General features: G+C 50.8%; 1 protein-coding gene across 2 annotated transcripts in view; it reads right to left on the reverse strand.

Moving 5' to 3' along the window:
* The window catches only part of SLC2A1 (solute carrier family 2 member 1), a 37829-nt gene extending 22623 nt beyond the window's left edge, over window positions 1-15206 (reverse strand). Inside the window, exons 1-2 of one of the 2 annotated variants that reach the window (XM_034753256.1) lie at window positions 15050-15206; window positions 599-691 (exon numbers count right to left, since the gene is read on the reverse strand). In XM_034753256.1, coding sequence (XP_034609147.1) covers window positions 599-691; window positions 15050-15067 — 111 coding nt within the window. In that variant the 5' untranslated portion in view covers window positions 15068-15206. Of the gene's footprint in view, window positions 1-578; window positions 692-15049 lie in introns of both variants that reach the window. The other variant, XM_034753257.1, reaches the window with a different exon arrangement.
* Window positions 15207-18512: the final 3306 nt, after the last annotated feature.

Genomic DNA, 18512 nt, shown 5'->3' on the forward strand with positions numbered 1-18512 from the left:
CAATGTAAACATACCCAAAAGGGCCCCAAATCCAAGCCCTGAGTCTGAACTAATTTGGGAATGCTCAGATCTGCATTGCTGGGGCCTCTCTCATTAGTCATGAGAAAAGGTCAGTTTATGTAATAACTTCCCCAGAATTCTTTAACAAACCAGTAAACAAAGAGGAAACTTTAATGCTCCTGGGAACAGCCAAATAACGGCTTAATAAATCTCATTAGAGTTGGTAAGCTGCTTAACAGGATGTGCTATTTTAGCTGAGCTTGGAGTGGGGAGGTGTGGTGGGTAGTATGTGTAGGTGTGTGTTTTCATGTGTGGAGTTGTTTTGGAGGGTGCAAGTATTCACATATTGTGTTGCAGCATTCAAGTGTTGTGTTACAATGATGGATGCGTTACTTTGCGTGTACACACCTGCGTGGCAGTTTGTTTCCAGGTGTGGTGTTGTGCTGCAGTTTGAGAGGTTTCAGGTTGTGGAGTGTGCAATGGATGTGTGCTGTGTGGGTGTGTGCCTGTGTGAGGATGCACTGCAAAGCACAAACACAGGGGGCAGCAGGAGTACAGCAGAGAAGATTTGTACTTACACCAAACCTTTCACCCTTACCTTCTGCGGGGCGTTGATGACTCCAGTGTTGTAGCCAAACTGCAGGGAGCCCAGCACTGCTCCTCCCACCGCCAGCATCAAGCGAGCTGTCATCTGCTTCAAGAGAAACAACATGCAATCAGGTTGGGAAACACTCTTCTCTCCAATGCAGGACTGTGGGGGCAGCCCCCCATCCGGGGCACCCACCTGGCCCCTGACCTGAACCATTCTAGGATCCAGTACTCTAGATCTCAACCAAACAGCAGCTGTGCACGTACAAGACTTGTACACCCGCCCCTGTCCCCTTCCCATCCGCAATGAGCCAGGAGAGTTAAGGCTCATCTTTTCCTGGCTCCCAGCGTATCCACTACAGAGCAGAGCAGTGCTCCCACAGCTTTCTCCCTACACAGAAAAGTAGCTCCTTGCGGAGAGCTCGCAGATCGGGGCATGGTGTAGCTCTTCATGAATTAAAAAAATCCAAAGTCCACCCATGCAAGCTCACAAGTTGCAGTGGAGTTGCCCTGATTTACATGGAGACAGGTTTGGCCCACTGAATTCATATCCCATAAAGGTTATCCCTTGTTAGCATTTCATTACTTGTTCCATCAGTGCATTTATCGATTAAATCCACCCATTTTCTAAAGCAGAGTGTCGCACCAGATCTTTCAGGGGTTAATATATACGTAACATTAGGAAAAGTAGTTTCCTGGGAAAGATGTGGGGCCTGAATCTCCTCTCACTTAAAAGGATACAGGCCTGAATGAAACAATCCAGGACCCTCAGCACCCCTCAGCTGGGAGCCCCAATCACCATACTGAGGCTGTGGTCCCTTCTTGGGGAGGCAGCAGGTTTCAGAGTTAAGATGGCTGGGGCTACTGTTTCAGGCTGTCTGCAGACTCAGGCAGGCATTAGTCATTTATTAATTGCAATCGCACCAAGAGGCCCTGGTGATGGACCAGAATCCCACTGTGCTAGGCGCTGTACTAACAGAAGAGACAGTCCCTGCCCCAAAGAGCTTACAATTATAAGGAAACTCGGGTCAAGTTCACACTTTTCTTTCAATCCACAGAGGCTGAATTTTTTTTTTTTTTTTTAAATGAACATTGAAATTTTGTGACTCCAGGGCACTAGGCCATAGGCACAGGCCTGCCCTGCCCTTTAATCTGGGTGTGCAGGGCCAGGTCTCTATGCAGCTAACCAGTATCACCAGGTTCTTTGTGACAGCCCTTTGTGCAGCTGCAGTGCAACAGATGACGCACATTGTGGATGAATGCCTGACGACTAGGGTTAGCGGTGGCCTACAAGAACTGCATCATGCCACTGCGGATGTCATCGCTTGGTTACACTAGGCACGTGCTAAATAAATAGTGATACTATATTGACCTCCATGGAGTCACTCTGGTTTTAAGCTTGCGTAGGTAAGATAAGAATCAGGTACAGGCATTCACTAGTTTAAATCTCTGCAAAGCTGAGCACCACAAATCTGTGACCTTGCACCCCATAATGCTTTATAGAAATATGCTTAGAGAATATAGGACATAACTGGAATACATTTTATGCTGGATATGCCATGTAGCATATCTCTGCAAAGGTTATGATCTACTGAGTGTGTTCATCCTATTTGTATGAATGTAACATTCTTGTATCTGAAACTAGGAATATAAAATATAACTCTGAGGTCCTATTGTAGTTATGCAAAGTGTGGGCCATTAATGGTGGTTTGGAATCTTGATGGCTCCCGTTAACCAGGACAATTGGTTATAAATGGCTCTGTTTACTTGTAAGTCTTCCTGGATGTGCTGGCAAGTGGGTAATGAAGTCTTACAGTGACATGTGATCATGTCACCTGAACTGGAATCCATCTTTAACCTGGTGCTTTTCCATTTAGAAGGAAGTGTGGGAACCCAGAGAGGGACAAAGGATTCCCACCTTGTGTCAAAGACACAAGGGGGTGGAACAGAACAAAGGAGGTGGCCATCATGAGAAATCCCCTAGCTACCACCTGAGCTGGAACAAGGACTGTACCACGGGAAAGGATTGGGCCCAGACTAGAAGGAGGCTAGTCTATCAAAGAAGCTTATTGGAACATCTGAGGGTGAGATTTACCTACATTTATTTTCTTACTATATTAGGTGTTGACTTGTGTGTTTTATTTTATTTTGTTTGGTAAATTTACTTTGTTCTGTTTGTTATGACTTGGAACCACTTACATCCTACTTTTTGTATTTAATAAAAATCACTTTTTACGTGTTAATTAACCCAGGGTATGTATTAATACCTGGAGGGGGGCAAACAGCTGTTCAAGCTTTATACAGGGTAAAATGCATTTATTTGGGGTTTGAACCCCATTGGGAGCTGGGTATCTGAGTGCTGGAGACAGGTGCATTTCTTAAGTAGTTTTCAGTTAAGCCTGCAGTTTGTTGGCGACATGGTTCAGACCTGAGTCTGATGTGTTTGTAGCAGGCAAGCGTGTCTGGCTCAAATAAGGCAAGGTACTGAAGTCCCAAGCTGACAGGGAAAACAGGCTCAGAGGTAATCCCAGCACATCAGGTGGCAGTTCCCAAGGGCGTTTGTGACCCAACCCGTCACACCTACTGTTCATGAACTGGGGCTGGGACAAACAGTACATCCATTCCTGGGAGCAGCACCCATCCTCTGGAGTCAGGGTCCTCTCCTCCCAGCTGAGATGCATCAGAAGGCCCCATCACTTGAGCAGGGGAAGGGTTAAGTAACATCAGGGCTGAAGTTTGAAAGGAACGCAAAAGCAGGACTGCGCTTGCAGCCTGGTTCAGCCGAGGCAAACAACAATCTGTGTCAGAGTCTAGTTCACAGTTACTCAGCAAAATCCCTGCATTTATGCAACTGCTCAATGCCTACAGCTACTTGGCAAGTCCTCTCCCAATGCCTCTCTCCCCTGCCTAAGGTTAGGGTAACAAGTGAGGGGTGTGGGTAGGGAGTGTCAGCACAGGCTGGTAATTGGACACCTCCATGAATGGCCCATTTATCCAGGCAGGAAAGTTGCTAGTAGCTCAGCCTGGTGGCTGTACCCAGAAAACTGGGATCCACTTTTCCCAGGCTGGGCTGATCAGTGTTGGAACAGCCATGTGAAATTAAAGCCCCTTTGATTGCTTCACACCCGCTCTCTGAAGCAATGTTGGTGGAGGCAGAGTTTGCTGAAACAGCCGTGCAGATTTGCCAAATCTCAGTGGGTCTTTGTTGGAGATCCCAAACCTTTAACCTGGGCCACGTGCATCTGACTGGGGGTAGTGGGGCGATGATCCAGCTCCACCCCAACCCCTTTATTGTACAGAGCCAGGACCCAGAGCCTTGTAACCTGGGAAGATTCATTCTGAGAGTCACAATTAACTGCAATTACTTCTCTGCTCAGGAAGGACTTGCAGGGGTCAGACCATGACCGAGCCCTGTGCACAAGACACCGGCTCCTCCTCTGTCTTAACCACAGCAACTCTGCGGAACAGCATCTGCCAATCTTGGCTCCCCAGACACTAGCACATGCCCCCTTCCTGCTTGCATCACCCCTGCTGTCCTGGAATGATCTCTCTGGGCCCTCCTTGAAACTGCCTCCTTCATTGACCCCTCCACAGACTGATTCAGCAAGCCACCCTGCTCAGGTCCCTCAGCCTTCCCCCTCTGCAGCCTGGCTTCGGGAGCCCTTTCCTGTGCAGCTCTTGGCTTAGCCACCTGCCTGGTCTCTGTCCCCTCTCCTCACAGCTCAGTTGGAAGCAAAGCCTCCTTCCCCGGCCAGGTCCCCTGCATTTCCCTGCCCTCTGTTCCGCTAGTGATGTGCTGAACCCACTTTTTAATTACCTGACTTATTACCAGCAGCTGATTTCATTGGGTAGCAAGTATGAACCTAGATAGCCAATGAAGTTACCATCTCAAGTTACCCAGCAACAGTAAACATGAGGCCTCAATTAAGTCATGAGATCTGCATCCACCAGCAAACGAAGGATGGAGCATGAGAGGCAGCTTATGTGACATGTTTGAATGGCAGCTCAGCATTTCAAGCTTTCCCAGAACCTCCCCCCAAACAGGTAAAATGCAAGTCTCCCAGTCCTCCCAGCACATCTGGCCCTGCATCTGGAGGGTGCTCTCAGCTGGGATGCAACCGATGGGAAGAGGGGGGTTTGTTCTGTTCTAAGACTCAGGCCCTCCTCTGTCAGGCAGCTTCCCCTGATCTCAAAGGGACTTAGGACAAAGGAAGGAAACATTGCATGATTGTTGCAGTGCTCCAAGCACCACTTTTTGACACAGGGCCAGTTTCTCCAACTGCACAAAGGAGCCAGGCTCTGGGTGCAAGTGGCCAACCGAGAATTCCCCTGGCAGCAGGGGTATCAACTAGTGTAAAGATATCAGAGCTGGGTTCTGCCCCCAGCCTGGCACAAGGGGCACGTGAAAGAGTAATTCAGTGGGGAGGGACAGGACTGAGTTCCACCCTGCTACCTCAGTCTACAGCTGATACAAGGTCCATATGCTGCCGGCATAAATTAGAGCAGCTCTAACTCATACAGGAACCAATGCAGGCTGGCTTTCAAAAATCAAGGAGCAGAAGCTGGCATCAAGAGGACCAGTACAAGCTCTAAGGCACACAAGTCCACAAGATTGTGCACCACCGGGGATGTCTATCTGCACAGGGGTGAATACTGTGGCAGTATTAAGGGATGCCATGCCCTACAGCCTGACACAAAAAATAATAATAATTAATGGAGATATCCCATCTCCTAGAACTAGAAGGGACCTTGAAAGGTCATTGAGTCCAGCCCCCTGCTTTCACTAGCAGGATCAAGTACTGATTTTGCCCCAGATCCCCAAATGGCCCCCTCAAGGATTGAACTCACAACCCTGGGTTTAGCAGGCCAATGCTCAAACCACTGAGCTATTCCTCCCCCCATAAGAGCCAGAGATACTGGGTACTGTGAGAAGTGAATAGCTCTGGGTACAGCTAGTTCTCTCAAGCTCAGCTGATCAGAGCTCCCCAGGAGCCATCGCCTGCAGCCCAAGCTCATCTCCCCAAACACACTGAGGGACAAGGACCTACACCCAAAGGGCTGGGGGGAGGGGATGAAGAGGACACTGAGCCTACATAGGAAGTCAACCTTTGGGGGTTCTGGACAAAGGTCTCACTTGACTTGGGTCACCAGCTGCCTGCAGCCCTGCACCAGAGACTGACAAGGAAGGGGTGGCGCATGTGAGCACACGCACACGCCATTCATGACGCACGGGGCAAGTGTAGAGTGGGATTCAGGCAGCAGCACAGGTTTTCAGATAGGTTTATAAGGATTCCTTTAACTGCTCACTTTGTTCCCGTCTCTCACGGGCGCTTTGCTGAGCTCATGTAGAAAGGGGCCACTTCCTGTCTGCCCAGGTTCAGAGGGGAAAGAAATCCCCTTCCCCAGCAATACATGCTCCCCCTTCCCACCTCGCACTCCCGAGTGCCAGGCATGGCACCCAGCTGCCACGCCATGCTCCTGCAGCATGTTCTGATATACAGCCAGCGCTAGTGCTACTCCCTGAAGTGGTGTGTCCCTTTAAGGGCATGGTACCAACGTAACCTGAGAATGCCAGCAGGCAGAGGCTGAGCGCCCACGCTGTTACCCGCTGCCTCTCTGCTAACAAGAGAGCATTGAGCAGGCAGCTGCGTGCGCGTGACTGCATTTACTTTCTACTATGTAATAAACTCCCCTTTAAAGAAGGCACAAGGTGGGACCCATTGTGGTTAATACAGCTGCATCAAGTCCCAGTAAGGATCTGGCCCCATTATGCTGGGTAATGCACAAACCACCATGTGCTCCCACCCACATGGAACTATCACGTGGTAGGATGGCTCCGGGCCTAGCCTTGCTGCCTGGCTAGATTTTGTATGGCTTTGCTCATTGCCAGTCAAAAGGATGTAGCGTGCCAGGTTTTTTGGGTGATACCTGCAGTGATCATGAAACTACTTGCCATGCACATCCTATGGCTGGGAGCCTGGCTGGCACCCTGGTCCCTCCCCTGCTGAAACCATGCTGCCAGGGGCCAGCAAGCAGAACCGACAAGGAGTGGGGTGAGGGAGTGGCTCATCCTAGGAGGGGACAATAGGTATTCCCTTGAGGGCTCCAGGAAGCATTATGACTCCAAGGCTCTCCAGCAGAGCTGGCAATAGGACCCTTTTTGTTTGGGGTGGGGGTGGCCAGAGATGGGGTTTTTTGCATCTTGTAGGTGGCAAACCTACCTGGGCCCCCAGAGATTCAGCACCATTCCCAAACCTCTCCCCTCCCTTCTCCTGAATCTTGGCTCCTTCCACACAGGGCAAACAACTATTTTACAGCTAAAGCCGTTTAAATGTTGTGGTGGCTGAACAAGATTAAATGCAGTTTGGCTGTCGCAGCTCCGATCCTGCAGGCCTGGAGCCAATGGGAGTTTTGACATGGACTTAAATGGAAGTAGGACCAAGCCCTACAGCGGATGGGGCCAGATTGGACTAATCAAAAGAAATAAGCCATTCCCATTGGCCAGCCCCATGGCAGTTCAGCCTTTTTGGGCCATAACTTGGTTTTAACGCAGCTCTTAGACACACTTGTTTGTCCTGTGTGCATGAAGCCTCTGACTCCAGTCCTGAAAGCTGCTCTCTGGATGGATCACAGTGGTCCCTGCCAGCCTTAGCTGTATGGCAGGATCAGGGCCTGTCTTTTTACAACCTTAGGCAGGTCTGGAGGTGGCTGAACAGCTGTGGAGCAGCTCCCTCTGTGCCAGCTCCCTCTCCTTATCAGTGGTTCAATCCAACTCCTAGTTAATCCAATGGGAATCTTTTCCAGCAAACTGGAGCTGGACCAGACTGGTGCTGCAGAGCGTGGCACTTTTCAGCTGCAGATTTCAGAGCTGCACTGAATGAAGTCCCTCAATACCCAGGGCATGGATCAGTATCAGCACAGCACACAGTGGAGCTGCAGCACAGCAAGGCTAACTGGCCCAAGGTCACAGGAAGCAAGTGGCAGGATGTCAATGAGTGGCCTCCTCCCAGGTGCCCCACTGGCCTCAGGGCAGGCTTGAAAGCAGTCCTGCAGTTGGCCCTCCTGAACCCTTCAGTGACCCGAAGGCTTTGTTCCTTCGGTCCGGTTTAACATCGAATCATCTGAACAAGAGAGCTCCAAGTCCCAAATTCAAGTCTACAAAAGTTTCTCTTCCAACTCCAGCCTTCCTGCCTGGGTCCGTTCCCGCATGGCCAGGCCAGACTCTCTTCCTTCTACAGCTGTGGAGTCTGCCCTCTCTGGCTTCCAGGCTCAACCCCATCCCTGGTCAAGGGTCTCCTGCAGGAGCTGCTGACTGCCACCCACAGCTTCCTCTAGTTCTCTTTCTTAAGATTGCATCATTCCCTTTCTGCAGCTTCCTGCTGCTCCTTATAGGGTAATCACCTGACCCCTGGCACAGGTGTGCCTTCTTCCTAACTAGGACTGGCTAGCCCCAGGCTTCTAGCCCTTAAAGGGTCAAGCCATCCTGTTACACACATCAGGACCAGATCCCTGAAGTCATGACTCCCTGTCCCATACTCTGTCCAACAGGCAGCACTCCTTTCTGCACAGCTAATTTCCCTTCGTTCCCAAGACTATTTTGCCTAAATCGCTGACACACAAGACAGCTTCCCCCTATGAAAGCTACAGTGAGTCACTGTGGACATGAAAAGCAGCTCATGTTTGAACATCACCTAACACCACTGTTATAAAAGGATTGATCATTTTTTAAAAAGGCCAGTAGTCGCAGCCTTATGTAAAGCACACAAATCATTCCCCCTCCGCTTTAAGAAAGGTCCAAGAGGCAGACCCCTCTCCCATGCTGTCATGGAATCAGCTCCTACCAAACAGAAGGACTTTCCTTTTGCTCAGTGCTGGAGCAGAGCAGTTCACACCAGCCTGAAAGTCTAAGACTATTTCTAATTAGTCATCATGCTTTGCACACCTTGAATGACCAGGCAACAATAAATGGATCTGCAGAATGTTGTACTATGAAACATTACATCAATAAGATTGCACCACACTGTTTGCATAAAACTAATGATTTGTACAGTGATCTTTTATGGAAGGAGACTGTAGCACAGGTCGGTCCTTGAGGGGTTTAGAGGTCTAGTACAGTCAGGTACTGTACCTGTTCTCACAAGAACTTTACCCCTCATTTAAAAGGAATTTGATCCATACACACACACTACACTATAAATTCACCTTTCAATGCGCTTTCTCCCATTACATTTGGAATCACACTGATCCGCGTTCTCTTCAGCCAGATGTGCCTTTCCTCTTGCAGGACTGTTTAAATTATCAGTGGCTGAACATCTAACAATCATCTTACACCATGGCCAAGATTTTCAGAAGTGACTAGCTATCTTCGAGCACCATAAAGGGGCATAGTTTATAGAAAGTGTGTGCTCAGCACTTTGAAAATCAGATCCCCCTTTAAGGTATTTCAAGACGGGCATCCAAAAATCACTAGCCACTTTTTTAATTGGGCCATAGCTTAAATATATAATTCTTTTACATACTCCATGTATTAACACCTTCGATTGTTAAACCTCAAAATTTTAAAGCTCAATTTACTCTTCACTATTTATGTTGCATGTTATGTTTTTACTTTTTGGATTTCTATCTTCTTGGATAGAGAAAATTATCCAGTGAATGTCACTTTTGTTTAGAGACAGTTTCCATTCAATTCCATTCTCAGGTTTTCATGCAGGATTTTGCAACAGTTTAGGTTGCAGTCAAGGCAGAAGAATACATTTGCTTTTTTAAACTTCTCATTAGAATTAAAAACCCCTACAAGATACTAGAAGATTTCTATTGGTTGCCTCTTATGGAAGTCTTGTAGAAGTGAATAGAAAATTAATTTTCTAAAGGGTTATTTTAAAATCCATCATAAGATCATATAAAATGATCTTTGTTACAGAATTCTAAAGGATGGTTCAAAACTCATGAAAAGGATTTTGTGCTTTATTAAATTCTGCAGGTATTGAGACTAATTTTTTATAGAACCAAATGAAGTTTCTACCTAAAATTCTATTGTTTTTGTCCCCAGGCAATTCTTATAGCATTTCCTATAATAGAGTCTCCACCAATAAATTTTACAAAACCTAAATTTTGGGTTAAATTTGATCTGTCTCTCTTTCAAGGTTTAATGGTCAGATCAGGCACCCTAAAGGTTATCCAAATCTTACCCAGACATCTGGAGTCTGCAAAATTGGGAATGAAATTCCTTAAGCACAGCCTCTCCCATGGTAATTTTGCCACTTCCTGCTTCATGGACTAGCCTGAACCAGGACGTGTAGAGACTCACAAAGAAGGTACTTTTAAAGGTGTTATTTGTAGCCTTTTTGACTCTCACAAAAGGTTCAGTTAGGGCTAAAATTAGTTGAGAGTCTGAATGGACTTGTTTTATCCCAACTGGATCATCCATTATCTCAAGTTTAGATGCCACCCAACAAAATCTTCTCCCACTGAGTTAAGACTTAAGTTTGTCTAGTTGATAAACAGGAGTACCACAGCTGATTGTCTTTCTCTACTGTGGTTTCACTTGTCTTTCCCCTCCATCCTTTTACCTATTCATTCCTCTCACTTCATTTAAGAGGGCTGGGCCTACAATTAAGACACAGGAAATAAGGAATTCTTTAGTCCTGGAAGGGAAGTTTCCACCTTTGAAATGATGGCGGATAAAGAGTGTAATGCAATCTGCTCCATAACATGACCCAGTCAGTTGCAGCGTATCCTGTAACATGATCTAAAAGTAGCAGGGCTCTGTCTGAAGGCTACTGATAGCAGGGCTGGAAGGAAGAGGAAGGTTACAGCATTTTGCAAGCAAAGCGGTGGGCCCCGCCCGGCCTCAGAAGGTGCTGCATTGCAGCTGTTCAATGGAGGGTGCATCCGTCAGATAGTCATTATATAAAAACAGAGGTTTAGTATTCTCGTGCTTGGTGCTTTGTAAAGAGACTAAAACTTGGTCTTGTGCCGTACATTAGAAATACAGTCTGAGCTGCAAGCCCCTACTCAGGTATGTAATCCTTCCTCCCAAGTGGTCCCTCAAGTTCCTGCAAGTCAGGGTTGCACGGTCCTGTCCAGATCATGCTCCCTGAGGAAGTTTCATTGTCAAAGTTACCATGTTCGGGAGGTGACCCAGGGACTTCCCTCCCCATCTCTGCCCAGAAAGCATGGGAGCTACTACACATTAAAGACGCAATCACTGGATCTGAATACAGAGAACGGAGCAGGCCTTGATTGATTGGAGACCTGGCTGGCCAGGGAGAAGCCGCACCCCGGCAGGAATGCGGTGACTAGCCCTTGCAGCAAGCCCAGGTAAGGGACAGATGCGGAAGAAGGGCAGCCTGGGAACACCTCCCCAGCCGTGCCCCTGTATCCCCGCCGCAGCTCTCCGGCCCCCCGGAGCAGGCAGGGATACAGCTGCTGATGCAGGTTCGAGGCGAGGCTCCCCCGCGGCCCCGCTCGGTGCCCCCTCGCCCGCTGAGAGGGGCTCGTCCCCGGCCGCCAATGGGGAGCGAGCTCCGGCGAGGCCCCGCCCCGCGATGCTGGGCTCGCGCTCCCCTTTGGCCTGCATGGCAGGGGCTGGCGCGACCCCCCCCCCCCCAGGCGCGCAGGCGCGGGGCGGCCCCCGCACGCCCGGGACATGCCGGCAGCCTCCCTCCTAATGGAGGCGGGCGGGACGCTGCAGCGCCGCGCCAGCCGTGAGCAGCCCAGCCCGGGGAAATCCCACCCGAGCCCGCGAAGTACCCGCGAGACAGAACCACCCCCGGGCCGGGCCGCTGGGAAACACGGGGCACCGGGGGGCAGCGGGTAACGGGGTGCCCGGCTTAGCGGGTGCTTGCCCCGAGCTCTGGGCGCTGCTCGCCCCCAGGACCTGTCTCGAAACAGTTTGAAGTGACCCCCCCCACCCCGAAATGAAAGCAGCATCGAGGGGTTGAAACGATCAGCTAAAGAGAGCAGGAAACATCCCCTAAACACGGAGCGGATCGGGACCAGCCTCAGGGGTTATCTTAGGTGAACCGGCCCCTTGTCCCCCCCCCCCTTTGGGGCTTCTACAGGGAAATGCGACCTACTGCGGAGTTACACCCCCTGGCCGAGATCCGAATCTGGCGCAGTGTGTTGGGTTTCTGTGGTCAAACGGGCAAAATTCCCTCCGTCCCAGGCGTTCGCCTCCTCCAGGCTCTGCCCGGGAGGTGCTCCCGGCTGTCACGTCCCAGAGCGCCGGTTCCAAACCCACAGCTTGGAGCCCAGGGACGCTCCGCTCCCCACCCCGCCAGCAGCTCTCCTGAGAAGGCACACGAGCGCCGCGAACTAAATACGGTAACGCGCCGATCCCAAACACATTCCAAAGCTAGGGAGAAACGAGGGAATCCGGAGACAGTGTTGTACACAAACTTTACAAGCATCTTGACCCAGAGGAAAAAACAAAAACAAACCACCCAGACTGCCGGAACAGCATTGCAAAGAGGGGCATTGCTTCTCCTGGGATCTCACTGCGTTGTCACAAGGCCGGTTATTTTAAAAGAGATGGTGGGAGAGGGTAGAAGCCTGCTGGACTGAATCCCACGCCCCGGAATCTGGTATCCCCTTTCATTGCACAGTGTGGCCTAAAATCTGCTTTAGGGACCCGACCGTCTAGTATGCAACTTGACTTCATTCATTGCCAGTTGACTCAAGTTACCCAATAGGATTGTAAGTGCTAGTCTACACATTTATCTTCACACAAGACCTGCCAGATTAACTAACATCATTATTTTAAATCAATTTGGTTAAACTGGTTCAACCCCCTTTGTGGACACTCCTAATTCAATTTACCTCAGTCTCTCACGGATTTAATTTAAATGAGCAAGAAATCAATTTAAGTTAAATCGATGTAAACCAGATTTATACCAACAAGAGAGGCTACATAGGGGTTCGCATGGATACTCAATATTTAAACATGCACCGTTATAAACTCAGCCTAGTGCAGCTAGCCCGGCCCCAGACACGGCCCACATGTTCGTGCCATGGCCATGGTTTAGCAGCTGTAATCTGGAGTAGCACCACCCAAGTCAGTTACACCAGGGCAACGCAACAGGAGAAGTCTGTGAAATGGAAGGTCACCAGGGAAGATGCGAGCCACTGGGGGACGATTTACTCAGTCAGGCGATCCGAGACCCATAGGAAGTCCGATCAGAAGAGACCACGTTCGAGTCTCAGTCCGAATCCCGCTGTTTCTGGAGTTGGGCAGGGATGGGATTTTTCTGGTTTTTGCTTTGGATCCCCCACCCTTTTCTTCATTATAAACCTATTCCTTTTACCTCGAGCACCAGTGTAATCACCACAGACCAATTCTCTTGATAACAGATCCCAAACAAACTGACTGCTGTGGATTGAAGAGGGGGAAAGAAAAACAAGAACTAAAGGGTTAATTAATCCGTTTAGTGTTTAAGAGCTCAGCATTGGATGGTACTAGGTATGGGCCAACCACAGAACAAAGAGATAGTGTCCCTGCCCTGAAGAGTTTACCTACGGGGCTCTTCCACCAAGCAAATAAAAACAAGGGGGGGAAATCCTTTTAACACAGTCCTGCAAATGTACCAAAGAGAGGGAAAGTCAAGCCAGTGTGGGGATTGGATTATAGGAGATTTGAACCCTGATGCGAGGCCCAACTCAAGGGAAAATTTATTAGAAATACACACATACTATTTTTCCCCGTAAGGCCTTACTGGGATTGTATAATTTGTAGGTATCCTTGGTGGAGATCACATTTCACTTTAGAGACCAACAGTTTAACTTTTCTTATCTGAATCAGTTTTAATCTTAAAAGTCCTGTAGCCTTTTAATTCGGAGTCTTTAAACATGGAGTGAAATCCTAGTTCTAATGAAACACTCGATGGGATATTTGCCATGGACCTCAATGTTTCTGGGATTGGATCCCTGCTCTAGTTCAAACACAAGTTCCAGGCAGGAATCACCACCAGGTGAAATTCTCGGCCAGACGAGATGATCAGAATGGTCCGACCCATTAAGTAATGAAACGAAGTAGACCGATCGATCAGGACTGCCAGCCCCACATGTTCAAAAGTACGGAGTCAGGACCCACATGCTTAAAAATCATGAGGTTCCCCCCATAAGAGCTTTGGGGGGGGTTATTTGCCTTCTAGTTTCTAAACCTTTAGAGGGGACCTGGTCTCATTCCCAGACTTTTCTCCATAACAAAGAGCGCTCGGAAAAACCATGTAAAACGGAAGTGGAAATTCTTATTGAAACCCTCGATTCCAGGAGGTAGGGCTTGAAAAAAAACCCGACAAGTATCAAGAAAAAAAATTCCCGGGAGTTGGCAACAGGGCAAACCTGCCAGGTGCCCGAAGCACAGGTAGCATCCCCTCGGCCCGACTAGCTGGAAACGCGGGGGGAGTTTTCTGGGAACGGCTCCGTCCCGACCCGTCAGGCTACAGCCTTCCCCGCTGTGCCCGTGTGAGCTTTGGGGTCACCAGTGCCCGCTGTCCGCCAGGCCGGGCCCGAGTCTAAGGCGTACACAGAAGGACCGGGGTATTTTAAGCAGCTGGACACAGAGCGGCTACAGGGCGCGGACATCCTTCCCACCAAGCACAACGTTTCCACGGACCAGCCCCCGTCCCTCCCCAAAGGCTCCGTCCTAAGCCTGCAACTGGCCCTTTTAACCCACACCTCGGACGTGGCTCGATTCACTTGCGTCTGGGACCCGGCAGGGAATCGCTCCTGGGCCCCCCCAGCCACGGGGCTGTTTAGTTATTTTAAACACACCATCGCCGCTGGAGGCTGAAAATTTTCCACTCCGCACGCTGCTCAGACCGGGATGGGCTGCGCAGTACGTGCAGTACTGCCCCCCCCGTGCCAGCGCCCCTGCCCGGCAAGGAGGGAGGGGGGGTCCCAGGAGGGAGCCGAGGGGACGCAGCCGGGTCCCATCGCTGCCAGCCGGGCACCGGCTAAGGGAGCCAGAAGCAGGTAGCGGCTCCAGCTCACAAGGCTCCAAGGCGGGGGAAGGTCATTTTTGTTTCCCGGTTGTAAAACAGCCGCCCGGGACTCGCCCCCCGGGGGATGCTCCAGGGGGGGGGGGGGGGATTTAAGCGTTTTCAGTCCCGCCTCGGCCCGAATGACATTGAGCCCTCTCCCAGCCAGGCCGGGGGGCAGGCAGATGTCCCCGGCAGAGCCGCCCTCTCCCTGGGCGCAGGCCAGCCGCCCTGCCCCATACATCCCCGTGCCATGGGGCTCGGCCGCGGCGCGTCCCCCGCCAAAGGCAGACCGCCCAGCGCTGCAGGCGGGAGGATGCGCGGAGCAGAACGCGCCTGGAAAGCAGAGACCTCCCCCAGCCCGCTCGCGCCTCCCCCAAGTCCCGCTTCCCTCCAAAAGGGCCGTGCACACGCACCCCCACCCCCGCCGGAAGGTCCCGGAGCCGGGGAAGCTCCCCCGGCCCCGCCGGCCCCCTAGTCACCTTGCTGCCCGACTCCATGGTGCTGCGCCCGCGCGCTCTCTCCAAAGGAAGCTACGCCGCGCCGAGCCCAGCCGGCCCCGCTACCGCCGTGCTCCGGCCCCAGGCGCCGAGCCGAGCCGCGCCGCGTCCCGTGCGCACAGCGAGTCCCCGGGCGGGCTGCTGCCTCTGCCGCGCGCCGCGCTCAGAACGTGCTGTACAAAACCTGCCCTCGCGGCTCATTGACCCGGCTTAAGTGTGTGTCGCGAGCGCCCTCCTGATTGGCTGGCCCGTGAGGGACACGGGGGTGTGTCGAGGGTGTGTGCTAGGCTGAACGGAGGGGGCGGAGACCGGGTCCTGAGTGGCTGGCCCGGCTGTCCGTCATAGCCCCCGGCCCCACGCTCGCTCCGCACGGCAAGGGGCGGGGAGCGGATTTTGTTCCCATTTGTAATGCACCGACTGAGCGAACTGCCGGCTCCGTATTGGCGAACCGGGAAGTGGGCGGGCTCAGCCCTGATCCCCCAGGAGCTCGCTGCAGAGGCGAGCCTGGAAACACGAGGGCAGCACTGCAATCCCTGAAGCTGTCTCCTTGCCGTGCAGCGTGCTCCTGGCCGGGCCCTTCCCCAGCTGTTCACCCGTCCGAGGGGCGCCCGCTTGGCCTTTCGCTGAGAGGCCAGCAGCCTTCGTCTGTCCCGGCCGGGCCTGGCCAGAGACAGAGATTGAAGGGTGCTGCGCTCCTCCCATGGACACTCTGTCTCACACACACACGCCACAACCGCCGCATTTATAACAGGGTCCGTCCGGGGCAAAGGAACAGGGCCTGCAATTCACTCCTTGCTCGTACCAAACTCCTCCCTTTGCCATTCACTCAGCCCCGGCGATGTTGTGCTGGGGGGGGGGGGGAGAATTGCCAACTTGAAACGGTGTTTTCACACTAGAGTTTCTCCTGTTGTGGTTTCATCCCTCGGAGACTTCGCTGTTGTGAATTTTCGGCCGCTCACGACACCTGCTGAGCTGAAAGATGGAGCTGACTCCTCTGCTGAAAGGAGATTTTTGCTCCGTCTGCTGGAGGCTCTCACACCGGACACTGACTCTATTCCCCACTTTCCCCCACCCCCTTGCTCCGGGTCCCTTCCCCAGCAGAGGGGAAAGAACGGAGTAAAGTCACCCATTGTTGACTAACAATCAATCTTGCCAGGACCGCAGGTTAAATACTAATATAAGAAAGAGAGACAGCAAAGGAGCTCTTGGGCATGTCGTTTTGATTGGCATTTTGAAATCTGCTACAGTCGGCCTTGTGCGTGACTAGGATCGCTGGGTAAACATGAGAAATGAATTTTAATTTCCTGTGGAAATGTTTTAGCTCTGTAAAAAGTGAATACTAGCACATTGATAAACGCGAGGACAAAACAAAGTGATGGTTCTTATAACTGTAAAGCATTAAAAAAAACACAACAGGAACCTGCATCTACTATAGTCGTGACCACGGATAAAGGTGGCAGTGAATTGCCAGATCTCATCAGATCTCTGACAGCAGTCTGCACCAGATGAAGGGGCAATAAACACCATAGTGGGCAATTTCTTCCTAATCCTAACCCCTCTTATACAAACAATTGTTTATCCTTTCTAATTGTTTATCCTTTCTAAACATTGTGTGCGTTTTTAAACCTCGCTAATATAAATCTGGAGACATTCTACTACCCCGTTGTCCCTTTCAATGGAGAGAGATCCCCACTGGATTGCTTACCACATGCTGAACCTGTACATCAGGGCAGAGAAGACTAAAATCCAGAATTTCCAGTTCCCAGGAATTTTTGTCATTTTTGAATTTTGTTTCGGGTGGATTCATGCAGAAAACAGATTTTTCTAAACTTCTCAGAACTGAGGATTCCAAAAATTTCATTTAGGAAACATGGAAACATGTTGTTTCCAAAACACTTTTCATCCTAGCAACTAAGTGATCTTGACATGATTGATGCCAGTGTTTCACTGCTGCCCCTATCTAAATAGCAGTCACGAAACTGACAAGAATCATATCAATTTCACTCCAAGAGATTCCAGGATCTGCGCAGCCCTGCCATGCAGACTGCCTCAGTGCTGTGGACCCCAGAGCTTCCAAATTCCCTGGCCAGCTGGCTCCCCACTCTGCCTGGCTCCCACATCCTGGAGGAGAAAGACCACATGGTGGAGCGGCCCCGGAGCAGATGACCATGGGGTCCCCAGCCCTGGGGCTGACTGCATGGTGGCAGTCTGGAGCCACAGATCCTTGAAAGCCCTGAGGTCTTCAGAAGCCCACTAGGTGCCCCGGCTCAGAACCAGGCAGATTTCTATCCACACCCTGCCTGCGGGTTGACTAAATAGTTTTGTAAAATATTTCAGGTTTGACAAATCAGCATTTTCTAATGCAAATTTCTGACCACTTCTATGCAGGACCCTGTTATTCTCCATGCTAATCAACCAGATCTTTGCCATTGTCTGCAATGGGTGTAGGCTCAGCCCCTTGGAGTGCCTTCTAGCTGATCAGGTCACATGAGACGCAGACTCTGAAATATCTGCCTTTTGCATCTGGGCATCTTGAGCCAGATTACTTTAAAATCTTGGGCCAGCAAATCTTTGTGAAACACGAGGGAGAGAGGGAGGGAGAGGAGACCTTTTCACAGTGTATATGTGACAGGATGCATGTACACTGACTCCTCCCTTTTTCAACAATCCATGGACCTGCCTGTCTCTTGCATGGACATAAAAGGTGTGTGTGGGGGGGTGGAGTATTGATCTGGGGATTACCCTCATGGCACAAAGAGATGACAATCTTTGTTTGTTTCCTTGGGAAACCCTGCATTTCTTCCCTTTAAAGGAAGGTGGTAGGAGATAATCATGGAGAAGTGCTGACGGAGGGATAGGGGCTTTGTAAATACAGAGGCAATAATCCCCCTTTGTGCTGAGTAAGGCTGGTCCATCAGTGTTTACAGGGGGATTTAAGGGATATTTGCTAGTCCAATCCTTTGAGTGGGTGGGTAGACAAGCTATTAATAATGATGTAGAATGCATACGTTTCTAACTGCTAGTCCAGGTGTGCAGAGACACCAGCCAGATTTTTCAGTGTCAGTTGGTATATGTGCAATATGGGAGGGATTCGATATTCCATTTGACAAAACAAAATCTGGGCTTTTCCCTCTCTTTTTGGATTCAGTGCTGGTGAAAGGTGTTAGCCTGGCAGTGCTGGAAACTGGACTCCTCTGTCCACACAACAGGGACAGGAGCACTGCAAGCTTGTCTCACTATGCCACCCCCCACCACCCCTTACTCTGATCTGGAAGGGTCGCTACTGGAGGTGAGAGGAGGTTTCCATGCAGGGCCGGCTTTAGGCCAATTCCACTAATTCCCCCGAATCGGGCCCCGCGCCTAAGAGGGCCCCGCGCCTAGTGGCAGGGCCACTGGGGTGGGGGCAAGTGGCCGAGAATCCCTTCCCTGGCTAGAGGCTCCTTTT

This window comes from Trachemys scripta, chromosome 19, assembly GCF_013100865.1.
Source record: "Trachemys scripta elegans isolate TJP31775 chromosome 19, CAS_Tse_1.0, whole genome shotgun sequence".
NCBI lineage: Eukaryota > Metazoa > Chordata > Testudines > Emydidae > Trachemys > Trachemys scripta.